Source organism: Merops nubicus, unplaced genomic scaffold (assembly GCF_000691845.1).
Source record: "Merops nubicus isolate BGI_N331 unplaced genomic scaffold, ASM69184v1 scaffold16889, whole genome shotgun sequence".
In the NCBI taxonomy this organism is placed as follows: Eukaryota; Metazoa; Chordata; class Aves; order Coraciiformes; family Meropidae; genus Merops; species Merops nubicus.
The window spans coordinates 101091-120182 of record NW_008633235.1 but is presented as its reverse complement, the minus strand read 5'-3'; the positions used below and the strand labels follow the sequence as shown (position 1 = coordinate 120182).

Genomic DNA, 19092 nt, shown 5'->3' with positions numbered 1-19092 from the left:
TGGCCTTGGGTGAATCAAGATTAGTAGGACTGGAAACCTGTGTGCTCAAGTGGCTTCCTGAAATTATGATTTATTGGCACAGTCAAGTATTGCTACAGCGCATAGAAACTGCCCAAGTTGTACTTAGGCCTGATGGTGGTTAAAATAGGTGTATGAGCGTAAATCAGTTCATTAGGGCGCTGCTGAAGTTTGGGAGCTTAGGCAGACACATCCAGGTTAGGTTATCAAGAGTATTTTAAGGGGACATGCTGCAAGCAGAAAGCCAACTTGGCTGCAGTGGCTCAGGGTCACTTTTGAGCTAGTGGAGGGTTATCAGATCATTAATGAGTTGTGCCAGTGCATAAATAAGGGCCCTGCGTGAGTATGGCTGAAGTGGGGATTTCTGGTTCTTTGAATGCAACTCTTTGAGATGACTTAGTCTTCGTCAGATTTTTTTTAAATCTGTTCCTTTAGCTGCAGTTTGCACTCTATCCCTTGTTGAAACACCTGCAGAATGTAAGCTACCTTCCTGCTTTTCTTATAGGTTGTTAGTAGTTTTCTTAAGGTTTTTCTTTTGTATGAGGTAAACTTGAGTGCAGATAGAGGAGGAAAAGCTGTGCTACTCTTCTAGTTTGTGCTTACAAGAAAGCTCAGCTTTATGGAGTTACGTGTTTGGGATGTTGGCTTTCCATATGGTGCAAACTTCTGTAATGCCCTCTGAGCGTTGCCACACGGCAGTGGTTTGATTTACTCACCATCTGGGGAGTGGGGAAGATCCTCAAGGTATCTAGAGGGTCTGTTAGGTTCTTGGGTAAGGTGGGGCAAAAACAAGCTCATGGCATCTTTAAGGTACTGCATTCTTTGCATAAATTGGAAGTCATTACCAGGATGCAAGCTACAAACCTGGTAATTTGCATGCTGTTCTTTTGCCTGCATCTCTATCTCCGGAGTTTAAGGAGAGAGAAAATGGGAGGAGGGGAGTGTGAGCAGACAAATGTACATGTTTTTGAATGGGTAGCATGCTGGAGATGTCACATCTTTAATGTGAAATTGTTCCCATACTTGCAGTGAGTTGTATGGGTTCGGATGATCTTTCCTGTTTTGTCTGTGGGAATTAAATTATTATAAATGAGTTTTCAGTGCTATTTAATTATTGTTAGGTTTTGTTAATATCTTGTTTTATATTTTCTAGCTGAAAGTCATTGCTATTGATGAACAGCTGAGAGTCATTTATGAGGATAATGTTCATTTTGATAAAGACCTTCCGGAATTTAAGTAAGTTATTTTGTATTTTACTTATATAATATTATTTAGAACTTTGGAGATGGGGCTGGGTGGGGTGGGGCTGTTGCTGTAATTGGTGCTATTGACATATCAATAAGACTTTTTCCATGTGTGTGGAAAAAGTTTATGCCATGTTCATGTTTCATGCTTGCCAAGGGTAGTATATGCTCTTGCCTTCCTTGGTATGTAAATATGGCAAGAACTTCCTTCAGGAAATACATTTTAAAAATCTACCCCAAAGTATAATGCATAAATAAACCTTATTTTTTTCTTTTGGGATTTCAGACTTTTGGACATGACTGTTGCTTTTTGGGGCACAGAAATAAGCACTGCCTTTGTCTCAGGGTGGAATGCTGTGATAACAGCAAGTAAATTCCATCAGGGGAACTTATAAAAGGCATTTAGAGACAAACTCAGTTGTTCCAAGTCTCACAGTAAGATGTAGGAGGACAGTATTTGCTTACTTCAGTTACAGACAAGAATTTACAAATGTCACCCTCTGTAGTTAGAAGTTTCAATGAAACACATTTATTTACCTGATATTTAACAGCAAAAATTGAATTTAATCTTCTAGGTTCAAGGCACAGTTGGTGACAGTTAGGAAAGTTAAAAATAACTGAATTACATGGAGCCAACGAGCTGTAATAGCATTGGAGTCTGTCACAGATCTTACTAAAGGATTGGAGCCTTTCCTTGCAAATCATTTGCTTTGCAATTGTGTCAAACATCTTTTGTGTCACATCCTAGGAGCTGGCTTTTACTTTTTCAGGTTTCAAACACTGATCATTACCTTACTTTTAACATAAAAGCATCACAAACTCTGTTTGGTTATTAATAAAGTTGAAGAACTTTGCTTGACAGGGAAAAAAAATTGCTGAATTTACTAAGAGAAAATACCATTTTTCTGTAGGACTCAAGGTGGAGTCTATATTCACAGTGACAGGCTGACAGTCACTTCCCCTGTGCTAATGTGGGTCAAGGTATGACAAGCTTTATAGAGTTCAACTTCTTCCTTGCTGTTACTGACATGGAAATGTGGCCTAAGCAATGGGGAAACTCATCCTTCAAATAAACATAGTCCTTTTGCTTGATTCTGTTTCCTTGAAATGTTACTCTGTGTCTTGGAATGCAAATATTGATGTTACCCGCAAACATAGTGCAGACTGATAACATTTTGAGTCTTTGTTTCTTCACTCTTTACTATTGGATGTGTGAAATTCTTGACTTTCCTTTATTTGAAAATAAACCCTATTCTTTTTTTTCCCTCATCATTTTGTTTCATACACAAAAGGGGCAGGTGCCACTTTGCCTGCCTTAAATCTGTGGTTTTGTAGCATCCAGCATCCAGGTTACTTATGCCTTTTTTTTTTTTTTTTTAGAATAAGCTTTGCTAACCATTTGATGTCTCAACTGCAGAGTGGTTAAAGAGCAATATATTCAGTGATTCCTGGTCACTTTGACTGATGTTTATTTTAATATACAACATTCTTTTCTGTTTTAAAAGAAGGCCTCCCTTGCTTCTGTGCAGATTCTACAACACTTGCTCTCACATGGTACTATATACATTTGTCTTACTAGTGTGATTTGAATAGTTTGGATATTTGAAAGGTCACAGAACCCCCAGCTGGTGATCCACAGCAGTTGACAAAGGATTGGTAAATACCCTTACAGTTGGTTTTTTGAAACGTGATGAAAAGTAACAGTTGTGATTATTAAATTAAGGATATGATGATACAGGTATATCATGTTCTCAGGGAAATGTTGATGTTGTGCAGTGGTCTAAATGCCAGGATATTCTGGGAAGTGCTGATCGGAATGGAACTACGTAAAGATGGATTAATTTTTGGCTTTAAACTTCAGGAAGATGTGGCAAAACCAAAATTCACCTAGGTGATGATTGAAGTGCTATAATTTACTTGAATTTGCCTTATATTAAAGAGTGTCTGAGTTTTCAACTGACACTGGAGCCAGTGGTATTGAGGATACCTAACATCTTTAGGATGGGGTGCACAGTGCATCCCATTAAGATTTCATAGATTTCCAAAAGTAAGAACAGAAAAAGATCATCTTGCTTTGTGTCTGGCACTCTTGAGAGTGGCTTTTTAATGAACTGGAATTCATTAATTCTTGCCTATTATTTAGATTTCAAAGAATGAATCTTTGTGATTCAACTTGCATAAAGATTTTTTTTTTTCACTGTGTGATTCAACTTCTCTTTTATGGACTCTTACTTAGTAAATTAATTTATGCAACTTCTTGAGAAGTCCATGGTCATTAGCTAATTTTTCATTATCTAACAATGAAGTCTTATCGGTGATGACATGAATTTACTGCTTAATTCCAGAGATGGTGAGCATGCATAATTTGATAGCTCGTTACAGTCATTCTTGATTCTGTTTGTTCTTGTAGGCCCTGGATATGATTTTGGAAAAGATGAAGTCTTCAGGCTTTAACTTCTCTCAAGTCAGAGCTTTGTCTGGTGCTGGCCAGGTTAGTTTATAAAGAGAAAAATAAGTCTTACTAAATTTCTTCAGTAGAGTATAAGGTATTGTGGCAGATCTAACTGAAATTTAAATAACTGTATTGCAGATGACAATAGTGACAGCAAGTGAGATCAAAATTTCTATATAAGCATCCATTGAAAAGCACATTCCTTTTAATTTCACCATATTCAGGTGCTTGTGCCTATGTGGTATAAAAAATGCTGAGGAGCAGGGTTTACTAAAGGTGTGGTAATGTCCTGTTGAGCCCAGTGTTTGTTGGCTAGGATAGAGATCTGCCTTGGAACACCAAAAACCAAATGATGATGGTCTTTGATGAAGAAATTACAAAGATGCTGCTGTGATTTAGCCTGTAGTGCCTAATGCCTTATTCCTGAGATTTATAAAACCCATCCTGACATTTAGTCAGTTGGCTGGTCTCCTAGTACTCTGGTAAAACAAGGAAGGCTTTTTTAACTTTCACAGATGACACTCAGGATGAGGACAGCAACAAAGTGATAGCTAATCTCTGACACACGAGGGATAGGTTATTTATCTTGATATATCTGGGGCTAATTAATAAAAACTCTTGCTCCATGTTTCATTGGTTTCAGTTGCAAGTCAGAGTGAAGTGGCTTTTGAAAATCATAGATGGTATCAAGGCTCTGTTAGGAATTCTGCAGTGGAACAGCATTTAGGGACTGCCAAGTAACCCCAGTGAAAAAAGGGAGTGCCTTTCCAGATTGCCCATATTCCCTTTATTTTACCCATCCTTTAACAGCTTGGAGGTATCAACTTGGTGCTATATTCAGGTTCTTTCAGGTAGAGTAGATTTCATGTAGTTGCCTCCTTCCAGCCTACGTTGTCTCTCTCCTTTTTCTCTTTGAAGAACTTGGTCTTTATGCTGCAGATCACTGAAGAGCTGCACTCATGCCAGTGTTAGTCCCAAAGAAGTGACAAACTTGGTCTTGATTGTCTGCAGAAATGGCAGAGGTGTGTGAAATACAGTTGGGATGACACTGTGGCCAAGTACTCTGTGCCCAGGGGGTTCTGCGTGCACTTGGTGTCAACAGAAGTGTTAGCAGATTGCTGGGTCATGCTTCACAGTTTGCCAAGAGTGTCCTGCAGGTGCAGAACTAGAGATGCCTGGCTTGAGGAAGCCACTTGAGAGATGGAGCTTAAATAACCACCTCAATATTGTGCAGTCTGTGAGTGGTGACTGGGACAGGCATGTAACTGAAGAATCTGGGGATGTGCTGAAGTAGCACAGAACTAAGGGTCTTGACTGTAGAGCCCTGGCTACAACTCAAAGAGCCCTCAAGGAAGTAGCCACTGCCATTAGCAGTGTAATAATAGTTCCCACTAGAAGTTGCTACAGTTCAAAATCATAGTTGTCTCTTGACTTCTACCTTTTCTGGTTTAGTATATGCTTTGCTCAATCTCAGAAGAGTCTTTTAATGAGGCACTGTATTTGAAAAGGTGCATTTTTGGGTCCTGGTTTGGAGCCTCTGTTGTTTACAGTTGGAAGTTCAGATCAGGATACGAATGTCATGGCTTGAGAGTGCATCTCCAGCTTCTGTTTCTGTACTTCCTACAGCAACATGGGAGCGTGTACTGGAAAGAAGGAAGTGCCCAGATTTTGAAGAATGCCTCATCCAAACTGCCTTTACATCAGTCACTAAAGGTAACGTGCATGAAAGAGCTACACTGTCACTGCTGTGATCCTTACACACTGCTCTTCTCCTGGCAAACCTTCCCTCTTGTGTGGCTGAGGTGCATGCCCTTGAGCATGACATGAAAGGTACTGGTAGCTCCTGGGCTTTTGGCATTTCCTTTTCTCCTGAGTGACAGTGCACTAAGAAGATTTTGGCCAGCAGGTCCAGGTTGGTTCTCCTCCCCCTCTGCTCTGCCCTAGTGAGGCCATGTCATGCATTAGGGGCAGGGCTGCCCCCAGACCTGTAACAGATGCTCTCTGTCAACTCCTCTCCCCTCCAAAAGGGAAAGGGAATAAGGGAGAGAGACTTTTTGATTGGAAAAGTGGAACAGCTTTCATGAGAACAATACTACTACTAAAATGGAATATATTAAAAAAAACCCCAAACAAATACAAACAAACAACCAAAACCAAACCAAACCAAAAATAACCATAATTGAGCCCAGCTCCCCCCTGATGGCAATATGTCACTGTCACCCCCAGCTGAAGAGCAGGACCTGGGGAAATGTCTCAGGCTGGACTCAGCCACAGAGGGCAACTGGGTACAGGAGCTGGATTCTGGACTTGGTTCAGGAACACATGGCTTGGGATCAGAGGCAGGATGGGTGAAGTCCTCCTTGGATGCTCTCTGTAGAAGGATCAACAAGAGGGAGGAAGGAAATCAGAAGGGCTTGACCCTTGTGATCCCTCAGCGTTATACTGAACATGAGGGATATGAGATATAATACCCCATTGGTGAATTTAGGGTCACTTGTCTTGTCTGCTCCTCCCTGCAGGTGCAGCCTTTACTTTCTGTCCCCTCTGTGTGGTACACAGGATTTAGCAGTGACTTTGGTCTGCACACCAATCCATTATCTAGTGTTATCACTGCTAGAAGCAGACACTGTCTGCAAAAATATGCTGTTAAATGCAGTTAGAAGAGCTTTAGCTGAAAAGCAAAATCACTGAGCAGAATTAATTCTGTTCTGTCCCAAACCAGGACAGGCCACATCTGGGGTACTGTGTCCAATTTTGGGCTTCCCAGTAGAAAAGAGACAGGGAACTACTGGAGAGAGTCCAGTGGAGGGCTGCAAAGATGATGAGGGGACTGGAGCAGCTCTGTGACAAGGACTGGCTGAAGGATCTGGGTCTGTTAACCCAGAGAAGAGAAGACTGAATGGGAATCTTTTCAATGCTCATCCATATCTAAAGGGCAGATGTCAAGAGGGTGGAGCCAGACTCTTTCAACTTGTGCCCAGTGACAGGACAAGGGGCAGTGGACACAAACTAGAACACAGGAAGTTCTATCTGAACATAAGGAAAAAATTCTTTCCTGTGAGGGTGCCAGACATTACTGAACCTCAACATTTTGTTCCGTGTGGTTGGTAGGTTTTGAACACAGACTTGGTAAACTTCTATTTAAAAATAAAGGTAGAAAGGAATCAGCTTTCCTCTTGAAGAGCCTTACCTTCTTTACTTTAATATCAGAAAGGACAGTTGTATATTGAAAGGGAGACATTTATGTAACTGATCTGTTAAATGATTAATTTTGGAAATATCTGTTGAAGACTCATGGAAATGGAATTAAATACTCTCTGGTGATGTACTAATCCTCAGCTGCATTTCCAAATGGTTATGCCAGTCATTAAAGAGAAACCTGTTAGTAAAGCTGTGGAAAGATAATGTGATTGTTCAGAGATGTTCCAAAAAATGGGCTGAACTTGCATAAAAGGGCCTGGGGCTTTGGCTATCAAAGGAGCATACTGACACATCATGCTGCAAGGTATATGCAGTAGACAGTGTGCTGCAGGTTGTGTTTGGTAACAGCAGCAAAAAGCCTGTTGCTTCCCTCTGATGTGAAGTTTGGGTTAAACTTTTCACCACTGACCAATACACTGCCCAAGAGCCTCTTTCTCATAATTATGGAAAGGATACCAGAAAGTTGATGTGTAGGTCTGCTGTATTGCTATTACTCTAGCAGGGACTTAGAGCTTCTGGCTTGCTGCTAAAGGATCTGGTTTGTTGCAGGGCTGTTTTTCTGTCAGTGAGAGCCCCATCTGGATGGATTCTAGCACAGCTTCCCAGTGCAGTGCTCTGGAGAAGGCTGTGGGGGGAGCAGAGCACCTAACAAGTATCACTGGTTCTCGAGCCTATGAGGTAAGGAGCAGCGGGGAAGAAAGTCCTCAGCAGTCTTGTGATAGAAACAATTCTGCCATTGCAGTGGTACCACAGCAGATAATGGTCAACCATTAACCATGAAAGAGTTTTGGAAGAAACTCCAATGATACTCTGCTTTGTAGTAGTCAAACAAAGAAAGATGTGGAAATTTTTAAGTGAAATTGGGTGAACACTGGAAATTTTGCTGCAGGAAGCAGCTGGGGTGAGCTGTTGCCTTTGGTGTCAGGGCCTGGTTCTGCCCTGGTTGCTCCTGTGCAGCCATATTTCTATTGGGATGGCAGCCCAGTTCGTGTTATAGGTTTGCTTGGGGCTATGTGGATCCCCTCTTTGTGGGTCGCTACTCTAGGTTACTTCTGCAATTAAGAGACTGGCCCTTTAATGTTCCCTGAAGGCTAACAAGAAGCTGTTGACCTGAGAGAGGTGTTCCAGCAGTTTGGGATGGTCTCAAGAGAGAGTACTCTGTGACTTATCTCCTCTTCCTGACACTTCCCTCTCTTGACAACAAGTTGTGGAGTGGGATCAGGGCTGCCCTGCAGGCATCTCAGCACCTGGCTGCTCTTACGATTGGTTCAACAGAATAAGGCTCTAACCTCCCAGATTGCTGATTCTGTTTTTGAATCATAATGCAGGGTTTATGGCCGGTGTTGAAATCAGACTTTGTATACCACTAACAGTTTATTTTTAAATTGCTAAAGGTTAAGGTTTCAGTTATTTGATATAATTATTTTTCATCCCTGCATTGTTCTTAAAGTATCATGAGCCTGTGCTGGAGTTGCTTCTTTGTGCTTGGCTCCCAATTCCTGCTCCTGCTTTGCCTCACAGAGAGGTACATAGGGTGGGTAGCTTAAACCTTTTCAAGGATTTGAAGGCAGCATTTGAATTGTGCTGCTTGCTGTGCACAGAATAAGTGTGATTCATCCCACTGAACTGTCATTTCTGAAATGTAAATTATGGATAGTAATGCTTTTTCACATGCTCTTCTTTTTTTTTCAAAAGGTGAGCAAAATTCTCATAATGAGACCATGCGTTATAGCCTGTTCAGTGCAGACTGCCTGCTGTGCACTGACTTTCATCATGCATCAGGCAAATTAAATATCCAAAGTGCAATGTTCTGAACTCATTACACAGAGTTAATGATTATTGACTCCATTTAGGGTTTGTGTTTCTAAGCATTTGCATTTCTTTCTCAGCGTTTTACAGGAAACCAGATAGCAAAGATTTACAGCCAGAATCCTGAGGTCTACATGCAAACTGAGGTTGGCTCTACTTCAATACACTTATTGGAACAGAGAGTTGAAAGTCTTTGAAAATTAATTCTGTGGGAATGTTTCTACAGATGTTTTTACTGAAGACTATATTTGATTCTTGTGTTTGATTTTGAGATTAAAATTGAAAATTTGATTATTTTTTGTTATGTTAAATTATTGGTCGCTAGGCAGATAAAAATGTGGCATGAATTCTTTCTTAAATGTTATATTTAACACAGCAGGTTGCATTGTGGAAGAAGTTTGAAAAAAATAGACTTTGAGTGGTAATAAATTGTATTTACAGCAGTTTGAGCACAAGCAGGTAATTAAGCAGACAGTTGAAATTTTCATATTTAGAACTGGCCAGTTACATGCAGGAATGTGATTGCTCTGCCATACAAAGCTGGCATCCACATGGATGTGTCTAGGAAAAACCTGCAATTACTTCCAGCCTTTTTTCATACTTTTTTCACTTGATGAGGTACTTTCATTCCACTATTACAAATTAATTGCATTGTGTAGTTGGTTTCCTTCTGATTTTTAATTTTCAGGAATCAGCTCGCAATTCCATGACTCTTTCGGTTTGTTGAGTCTCAATCTACCTATGACTGAAATGTCATGGGTTGAAGCAAGGTGAAAACTCAATGCCAATGTGGTGTAAATAAGAGGACTCCGGTCCTGTGATTAGAATATGCCAAACATCCAGACCTGAGAAGTCATGCTGCTCCTGTTTCTGTATTACAGCCAATCTTGATAGCATTGATCACATTTTTTTTGTGGTTTTTAAGAGCTCATCCCTGCATGAAACAATTTGATGGGGGAGTGAGTTGCAAAGTTGACTCTGTGTTTTGTGGGAGTATGGTTCATTTTTAGAATTTCTTTTTTTCCTTAGGACATTTTCCTTGTATAATGTTTACGCTAGTGAGGTGTGGCATGAAGCAGAACACTAATACAGCCTGAGCGTAAGATTATAACTAAATTTAGAGAAGGATATGTTAATGGGGGGGCAGTGGGTCTGTGGAACTGAGAACTAGGTAGACCAAATTCAGACATGGAGGGCTGGTTGCACTGATGGCACCTGTTAGCAGTAAAAGATATCCAAGATGTTGTGTTGAAGTACACATATCTCTATGCCAAAGTTGCTCTTGGGGCCCTTCAAGAAGCACTTAGCAGCTCAGCAGTCTCAATGTGGAAGCTGGATGCTTTTCCTTCTGTAGGTCAGCTGGCTAAACTGGTGGATTCACAGTTTAACTTCATCCTTTTCCTTCCATTTCAGGCAGGTAGTGCCCACTGGGGCACCACAGAAGGTAGGCCTTCATTGTTTAAGCACAGTGTGATACATTCTTGGGGAGAGATGTGTGAAGAGCAAGTGCATCATTAAGTTTCCTGGCCATTATAACCCCCTCAGAGAGCTCTGGCTATAGTCTGTCTTTGAATGCCATGGGATGCAGTGGTTCTGTGATCATTAATAGAAAACCTGTCACTGCTGGCACACATGACCAGTAGAGATTTGATTCTGATTAGTTACTGGGTGACAAAGGTATTTCTCCTGGATTAGTCAGAGCACACAATAAGGAATTTGCCAGCTTTTCTACCAGCTTCTTGGGAACAGATAAGATTTGATCATGCAGAAAGCTTCATGGTAGCCAAGCTACACACTTGGTAGTTTGTGTAGCAGATGTGAAGTGGAAGCAAGTCCGTGTTGGATCAGTGTGTTGTGTCAGGTGGGCAGGGCATTTGTGGGCCAGCATTAGGAGCCCTGCAGCTGGATTTAATGCATCCTTGGAACATACCCTGAGGCAGAGCTGCAGGGAGTGGTTCAGTTCAAAGCTGATTATTAGCATCTCCTGGGAGTAACTCCTGGGAGGTCTGGGGTTTCAGCTGGGAGCAATGAAAGAGTTCATGGAAAGGTGCTAGCAGAGCCTTGCCAGAGGTGCTAAAAATCTTGCAGACCTGTGCTCTGGCTGAAGCAGTGCATGGTTTCTGGGCATTTCCCCTGTCATCAACAGACAGGGTTTTTTTGTTTGTTTGTTTGTTTTTTTTCCTTAGTAAGTGTTTTTCCTTGAAATGAGATTCTGTGATACCCAGAAGCTGTAAATTAATTCATGATAACATAAGGTCTGCTAATGTACTAGGTGTGTTTTGCATGTTTCAGAATGCAAAGCTATTAACATCTTTTCTCACTGGGTTACTTTTAGATTGAGATCTGCTGTATTACTTAGGCAGTAAGATAGAACTCAGTAGCTCTAGGTGTATTTCTGTGTGCTTTCTGTGCCTAATATTAAGCATCTCTTACCATTTACTGCTTCCAATTAGTTAATTATTTAGTTTCTTTGAAGTGAATACTGATAGGACTCACTATTTCACACTTTTTCTTTCAGAGAATCTCTTTGGTGAGTAGTTTTGCAGCTTCCCTTTTCCTAGGAGCTTACGCACCCATTGATTACAGCGATGGTAAGTGCGTGGGCTTTTCTGGTAGTAACAATTCAACAGGAAGATTTTCCTCTCCACCCCCATCTTACATAAGAGGGGGACAAGGTCTCTGCTATTTATTTTCAGTCTTTAAACTTTAATGACAAGTATATTAGATTTTAAGCTAAGTTATTCCTTTCAATTTGTTGCTACTCTTGATAGTGCTGTCAGCCGTGCTTATTTATCCCCATCATGCTATGATTCCCATTTCTATGAAATGGTTCCACAGAAAATTTTCTTGAATGAAATGGCACCTTTTTTCATTACTTTATGATGTATAAAGGACTGTTGAAATATCTATTTAAATGCATGAAAAAGTTGTGGATTTTTAAACGAGATTTCATAATTCAGATATTTGTTCTTTGGTTTTGCTGGCTTAGCTCTGAGTTGCACAGGATGTGAACAAGACATATATTGTGATTATTTCCCCCCCACACCTAGATGGAGTATGTACCTACAACAGGAATTTCTTTTGAAAATGAACCAGAGAAAACAGCATAAACCAAGTGAAAAAAAAAAAAAAAAAGTTAAAAAACTTTTAACCTTCCATATCTCTCTATTCATCATAACAAAGAAAATGTGACAGGGATAGCATCTCTTCTTTTCTGTTGTGTGTTATCTCCATTATCCAGCTTTTAAATGGCAATTTAAAATGGCAATTACAAAGGAAACCATTTTCCTGGGGAGCTGTGCTGTTATTCCTAAATAGCGTTTTTGATTCCTGCTCTGAAACTAAGAGAAGATACATTTCAGAGTGAAAGGTTAGATATCAAGGCTCTCTAAGGAATTTTTGCATTATAGAGCCATAGTTGACACCCATGTGTTAAGACCAAGTCATTTTTTCTCCTTTGTTGTTCCATCAAAGCTGATAGGAAAAGGCAAGACACCTCAATTTTAGGTAATGGACAACTTATTCAATATCAGATCTCCCAGTTGTACTTGAGACCTTAAAAATTGCAAGGCAATCTGTGCTTATTTTGCAGCAGTTGTGAGATTATTACCTCTGTCTTCTGGTCCTGTTTTGCAAGCCATGCATTTTCACAGCTGAATTTTTTTTGTGTGTGTTATTGGCAACCCTAACTCTGTGGAGATTTGCAGTTTGGCCTTCAGTAGGCCCAAATACTGAGCACTTCAGCTGCAGAGCAAACCACAGAACTAGCTCCATATACTGGGTTTCAAAGAGAGATGGTAAGGTCTTCAAGGTACTTCTGATAAGGACATATGTTGTTTTTTTAAATTTTATTTTTCAGTGAGAATGAAGTGTTAATTTTCATTGAATAATGTACTTGAAATGTTTAAAATTATAAGCATTAGAAAAAAAAAAAATCTTAGTTTTGCCTTTTTTTTTTTTTTTCCTAATTCTACATCTGCCTTTTCTATTTGGAAGTAAGTGAGGGAGAGCCCTCTCCACCCTCCAGAAAGTGTCTGTGTCCAATTGAAAACCCAAACATTTTAAACTAAAGAAAATGAAAATTTGCTTCGTTGGAAGATTTTCTTAGAAAACTTATTGGATTTTTCAAAGAGCTGTAGGAGAGCCTGTTCTGTTACACCTCAGGATATTTACAGAACACGAATAAATGTTATCTGCTCTTCAGAGCGTGTAAGATTATTAAATCTTTGTGTGGAAAAAGATAAGAGAACTAAGCAGGATGTTGTAGTTCTCTTTACAAGACAAAAGTTTTTCTTTTTGGCGTTGTAAGCTATATTTTGTGTTCATTCCTTTCCTCTGTTAACATAATGAGAGAGAATTCTAATTCCAGTAATAAAATATAATTATAAAGTATGCAGTAGTTATTTGGATCCAGCTGAAAAACTTGTTTTATTGTCATTTACAATTTCTTGCAATTCACTTGATCTTTTATGTTGCACCTGTATTTTGTAGCTTAAAATGCATCTCTCAAAATAATGTTCAGATAATAGACCTATTCTTCATTTCTGTAGGTTTAACTTCAGGTCATATTGTCTTTAAAAGACCCTGTCAAATTGTTTAGCTGTGCTCAATAACTTATCTCTCTAAATTTGCAGGTTATTGTAGGAAATGTGCTATTCAGTTTCAGATTTTTTTTTTTTTTTCCTTTTTAAAGGTCCAATCTTGTAAGGTTCAAATCGTTCCTCGTTGAATGGCTGAGCACCCTAGGTGATTGATTAAAAAAAAAAATCAAATTACATTCTGGTGGAATGAAGAATGATTTTCATTTATGTTGTGCAGATGTTAAAAGTAAGATACATTTGGGACCTAAACAACTTGAACACTTGAGGCATTGTTTCTTTTAGAAGACACCTTAAAGAACAGCGATTCAGCTCTTGACCTGGAGAAGCTTCATCATTTGAAATGCTTTTCTAAGAGCCTTAGGCAAATCATAGCTTAGCATACTTGGTTTTGTTGTTCTATCAGACAAGGATGCTTTGAAGGGGAGCCTTTTGAAAAGGAGGCAGGGTGGGCTGAATTTACTCCTAATGTAGCCTGTGTGGTGTCAGCAGAGCTACATGGCTCACAGTTTTAGCTCACTGAAAAGGCAATCTGAGTGCTGCAATACAGATGCACTTAGCTGCTTATGAATGCATGCAAATATTGATCTTCAGTTTGTTGATTAATAGAACCAGTTAGCCTGCATTGGTTGATCTTTATAATGAAAGTGTTTGGGTTTTTTCTCTACCTGCCCCGCCCGGTGCTGAAGCACTTACACTTTTTTTTGTGTATGTAGCAAATAATAGCAAGTCCTGATTGTGTTCCTTGTCATTTTATGTTAAAAGTCATTGGTGCCTCCAGTGAAATACTGCATCCTATTAATCCATGTATTGACCCTTTCCTCAGTGCTTATTAGGCCATGGCCTTGGCTATTGACCTTCATTACTGATGGGATATCCATTTGGAGTGACAAGTCAAAGGGCTGCCTTTGATTTTTGTTTCTTTTTTTTTTTTTCCATTTCCCCCCCCCCTTAGTTCTCAGATTATTACTTATTTTATTTGTTAAACAGTGGTGTAGATCATGACTCGAGGTGTGTGGGTTAGGAACTTGCTGTGCATCGCTCCCTGTACAGTCAAAAGGAGGAAGAGAATTGGTTCCAGGGAGCATTCAGCTTTGGTTTTGATTTTCTGCTGACTAGGGATTCCCATGCAAGTGCCCACAGTTGGATAGGATGAGTCCAGGCCAGCAGATTAATAGTTCTTGTAAGATAGTTGTTTCATATCTTTTAAATGAGTTTCTGAGGGAGGGGGAAATAAACTCATCTTTCTTTTCTCAGGGCAAATTAAAGTCTTTTTGCCTCTCTATCTACCAGCCAAAAAAAGTGTTATTAATATAAACTCAGAGCTTTTGAGTTATAAAGGTTAGTGTTTTTCCTGTTTTGTGCAGGAAAGATTGGAGGCTGTCCTTATGTCTTGAAAAATTGCCTTGGGAGGATACTGGTTAAACATTTCTCTAGGCCTGTGGAGTTGGGAGGGGAAAGGATTTTAAAAAAAAACCAAACCCACAGAAAACAGCAACTAACCTTTCTCTAGTAATATGCCTATTTATTTAAAAATTTTCTTTTTAATTTAATTTAACGAACGGGTTCTTAGCCTTTTAAATTAGGGACTTTTCTAGGACAATGTATAGATTTACATATTTCCTTGTAGAAAGCCTTGTTATGCCTGAGAGCTTGGAACAGGAGGCTGCTCACACCCTCTGCCTCTGGGAAGTGCAGGCAGTGATGCTGGGCTCTCTTCACCCTGGAAGGATTCTGTTTACTCCTGGAAGGAGGGGATGGTTAGATGTGAGAGTGATCTCATGTAGAGAACTGAGAGAAGCTGGAGTCAGTCTGGCCCCTTATGCCTTTTCTGTGGGTGGTGACAGTTTTGCCAGTGGAAAAAGAAAATGCACCTTTTGGCTGTGGGTGGCATGTTGCACTTTGTGCTCTCTCAAATTCCTACTGTTACATCATAGGCCAGATAAACCAGCGCATAATTTAAGTGTGTTTAATTTGAATGAAATGGGATAGGTTGATTTCTAATAAATTTAATTCTGTTTTTCATGTTCTTAAGTTAGATGTGGGTTACATCCCCTCTTTTCCTCCGTGTCCTAGCATCACAAGCATAGTCTTGTTCCACAGCCACTGAACGCGGGGTAAACCTCACCATCCTTGTGCTTTAAAATGCTTAAAGATGTCCTGAATGGAAGTAAATTTCAGATTTTCCACTGTGCTCAGCTGAGAATGTGGCTGTGTTTCTGAAATAAAGAAGCTGTGGGCTAAGGAGTCGTTGAAATGAAAATGTTGTTAATCTAGAATAAGACTAATCTGTCCCTAAACAGTACTAACCAGAAACACGCACAGATTTTCAAGTCTAATGAAATGTGCAATTAAAGGCATGTTAGAAATGTAAGCAAGGGATGTGGAGTGCTCATATGTTACACAGATTTGTCCACTAACCAACTTCAATTAACTTTTAAACCAGATGTAAAATAGTGAGGAAAAAGGAAGGAAAACCCAAAAAAACCTGCACAGTGCTTCATCAGATCTAGTGATAGTTCTGCTGAGGAAATAAGTGTCTAAATCACCTACCTAGGCTTTTGCAAGCCATAATTCACTTCACAGAATCTAGACTTTAGAGGTTTTGCTCACTTGCAGGTGTTGCAGATTTCAACTGGGCTGTTCAGCACTTTTGAAAATCATGACTTTAGTATTCAAAACTGGGCTTCCCAAATTAGCCTCAAAATTAGAGGCTATGTTTGAGACCTCTTGCTTTTCACTTTTTTTTTTTTTTTTTCTTCTAAACCTTTATTTTGTCATCTCTGAAGAAGGAACTAATGATACAGAGGAAGATTAGTCAGCATGGATTTAGAAGCTTATGTGATACTCTGTTCAAAGGTAGGAGCAGAGGAAAGCCATACCCCCCAGTGGGGAATTTCTTCATTGTTGTTAAGAGTTAGGGCTGGGCCAGCCACTAGGTGAATGACAGATGCTCTCTATTAACCCTGATGTGGCACACAGGATTTAGCAGTGACCTTGGTCTGCACAGGAGCAAGCACCAGCAAGAGCCTTTCTGCACACCCCAGTCCTTGGCAGTGACTGTGCCCATCGAGCGCTGTCACTGCTGGGAGCAGACACTGACTGAAAATCTGCAGTCAGCTTCAGCAAGTGCAGCCAGGTAGAAGAGACTGAGCTGAGAACTAAAATCACTGAAGAGAATTAGTTCTGTTCCATCTCAAACCAGGACAGTTGTTAGGTCTCGTGGAGCACGACACACCTTCAACAACATGCATTGCTGCATCACCTTTGGGTAGTTGTAGTGAAATCTGTCTAAAGTGGAAGATTTGGGGTAGAGTTGATGGGGAGGCATGCATGCCCTTTTTGCTCTTAATTTGGGAATAACTGAATTGTCTTGTGCCTTGTGCATCAGAGAAGCCTTTCCTGGTACCTTTACAGGTGAAAGCTGTCCAGAGGCTGTTACTAGCATCCTTTGTGCTTAGAAGAGCTGAAACTGTTCTATTTGAATGTAAAATATGCATCTGTAAATTTTTTGTTGCCTGGAACAAGATGGAATTTTCTGATACAGCACTGCCTTTTGTTTAATGATGTATGCTTCCTGTTCTATGTCTCTTACAGGTTCTGGTATGAACTTGCTGCACATCTGGGAAAAGGTATGGTCAGCATCCTGCCTTGATGCTTGTGCACCTGGGTTAGAGGAGAAACTAGGATGCCCTGTACCATCCCATTCAGTCCTGGTATGTGCCTGCCTGGAAGAGCTGTAAGCAACAAACAGGGCTTTGTGCTGAGAATTCCACTAACAGCACTTGGTTGGGGTGTGTTTGTGTGTGAGCACAAGCATGGATGCACAGCTCCCCTCAGAGCTATGCTGCTTGATTTAGTGTTTGCAGGTGTGTTGTGAATGTGTGTGCCAGAGCAGGAACAGGCACCTTTGAAAGCTGCTGGCTGGTGCCTGTCAGAGCTTTCATCATTGATCTCCTTGGATTCTTGCATGCCCTGGGCTATGCTGAGAAAAATTTTGGTAGATGCTCCAGTGATAAGAATCTTCGGGGTCCCCTCCCATGCCCACAAGCACCTTGTCACTGCAGAACAGTGCACAATATTTCTGAATGCAGAAACAGAACCCAACATTTGCATTTCTTGACAGAGACCTTGTTTTAAACTGTTTGTAGAGTTAATGAGGTAATCTTTGTGAATAATTTGGGATATTTAAAGCTCCTCTGTTCATGTAGCATAATGGTGAAATCAAATCAAGCTGCTCATCTCTTCGAGAAAATGAATTTAGTCTTACAACCCAGCACAAAAAGAGACATTGCTTTGGCTGGTGCACATTTAAGAGAGTGTGGATACCCATCACCTGATCCCTCTGAATTCAGTGGTGATCTTCTGTAATGGAGAGGAACATATTAAAAAGTCATTATAGATGTCCTTGTATTTTTTACGGGTAGTTTTCCTCTCTGTTTTTTTCTGTGTGTCTATCAAATGTGGCTTAAAAGAATACAGTTCTTGACCCCTAAAATAATAGGGGTCATATTCCAGCATTTGATGTTGTGATGTATATTAATGCTGTGTTTTCCCTTATGTTTGCATAGAATTTCTAATTTCTATGTATTAATATTCATGTATGTGTGCAAAACAGATGGATGTGTTTATGTTACTTGATGTGAATAACTGGAGAAGGACCCAAAGCTAAAATGCTACTATTTACTTAACCTATTTAAAATCTAATCTGAGGGTGTTTCTGCAAGGTTCTCAACAAAAAAAAAATTTGGTTTAAAATCTTTAAAATATTAACTCTGAATATATTAATATTAATTCATACCTTTAAATACACAGAAGTTATTACTGTAGCTGCTCTGGGTTTCTCCAGTTCTATGTTGCAACACACTACGTCATACATTGCAAGATTAATTCCATTTTTGAGCTTTTTTTTCCCCTCTCTTTCTTTCCTTAGGGGACTATTTCTCCATATTATAGCCAGCGTTATGGGTTTAGCCCAGACTGTAAAATAGTGGCATTTACTGGAGACAATCCAGGTGAGATGGTTAAATGTGTTCAATTCAGTGAATATGATTACTTATGTATGCTCCCTATACAGTGAAAAAAATATTGTTTTTCAGCATTAATACATTTTCCTAACAGCTTTCCATCACTGGTTCTTCTGAGATGTAGACATCTTGGATAAGCTGGGTTTGATAAATGAATTCTCTTTTGCCTAGTAATTAGAGGTGACTTGATAACTCTTGATAACTTCAGTTTTGGTTTGTCTGCCCCTATGAAACGATGAACTACTTACTATGAACTACTAACATTTTAGCTTAGGAAATACAAGCTAAAAAGTTGCTGTTGTGTCTTTTCAAGCAAAAAGGTGGAGACGGAACTCACAGGCATTCTCTAAGAGCTGTCCTTTTGTCACACTGATAGATCTCAGTGTAAGGGAAGGTGTTAATTTAGGGTCAGGTTTTTGAATCTTGGAGATGGTTTAATGTAGAGCAAATCTGTCTTTTTCTCAAGGCTGTGAAAATAAAATACTTACCTGTAATCCAGTAGCATATGCAGCTTTGAATCAAGATGGAGGCTTCATCGTGGTATATTTTACATTCATGTTCTGGGAGATGGTTAAACTCCACATTTCCCAAAAGTCCAATTTTTCTTCCAGAGATTCAAACCCATCTTAGTCCAAGAAATATGTGAGTAGTCTAAGTGAGAGCATTTCTCCTTTCAACTGTGTTGTTAAGTAAGGGTTCACTGTATTTAAAACGTGAATACATAAAACATTAGATAGTCATGC

The 19092-nt window shown here is 39.8% G+C and overlaps 1 protein-coding gene across 1 annotated transcript in view; it reads left to right on the top strand.

The window, feature by feature from the left end:
• Positions 1–1171: 1171 nt before the first annotated feature.
• XYLB (xylulokinase homolog (H. influenzae)) overlaps positions 1172–19092 on the top strand; it is a gene marked incomplete at its 5' end in the record, with an annotated part of 80787 nt that continues 62866 nt past the window's right edge. The window contains 9 exons of the mRNA XM_008948197.1: positions 1172–1254; positions 2174–2243; positions 3673–3753; positions 5341–5427; positions 7465–7593; positions 8805–8870; positions 11243–11315; positions 16920–17038; positions 18256–18337. Coding sequence (XP_008946445.1) covers positions 1172–1254; positions 2174–2243; positions 3673–3753; positions 5341–5427; positions 7465–7593; positions 8805–8870; positions 11243–11315; positions 16920–17038; positions 18256–18337 — 790 coding nt within the window. The remainder of the gene's footprint in view (positions 1255–2173; positions 2244–3672; positions 3754–5340; positions 5428–7464; positions 7594–8804; positions 8871–11242; positions 11316–16919; positions 17039–18255; positions 18338–19092) is intronic.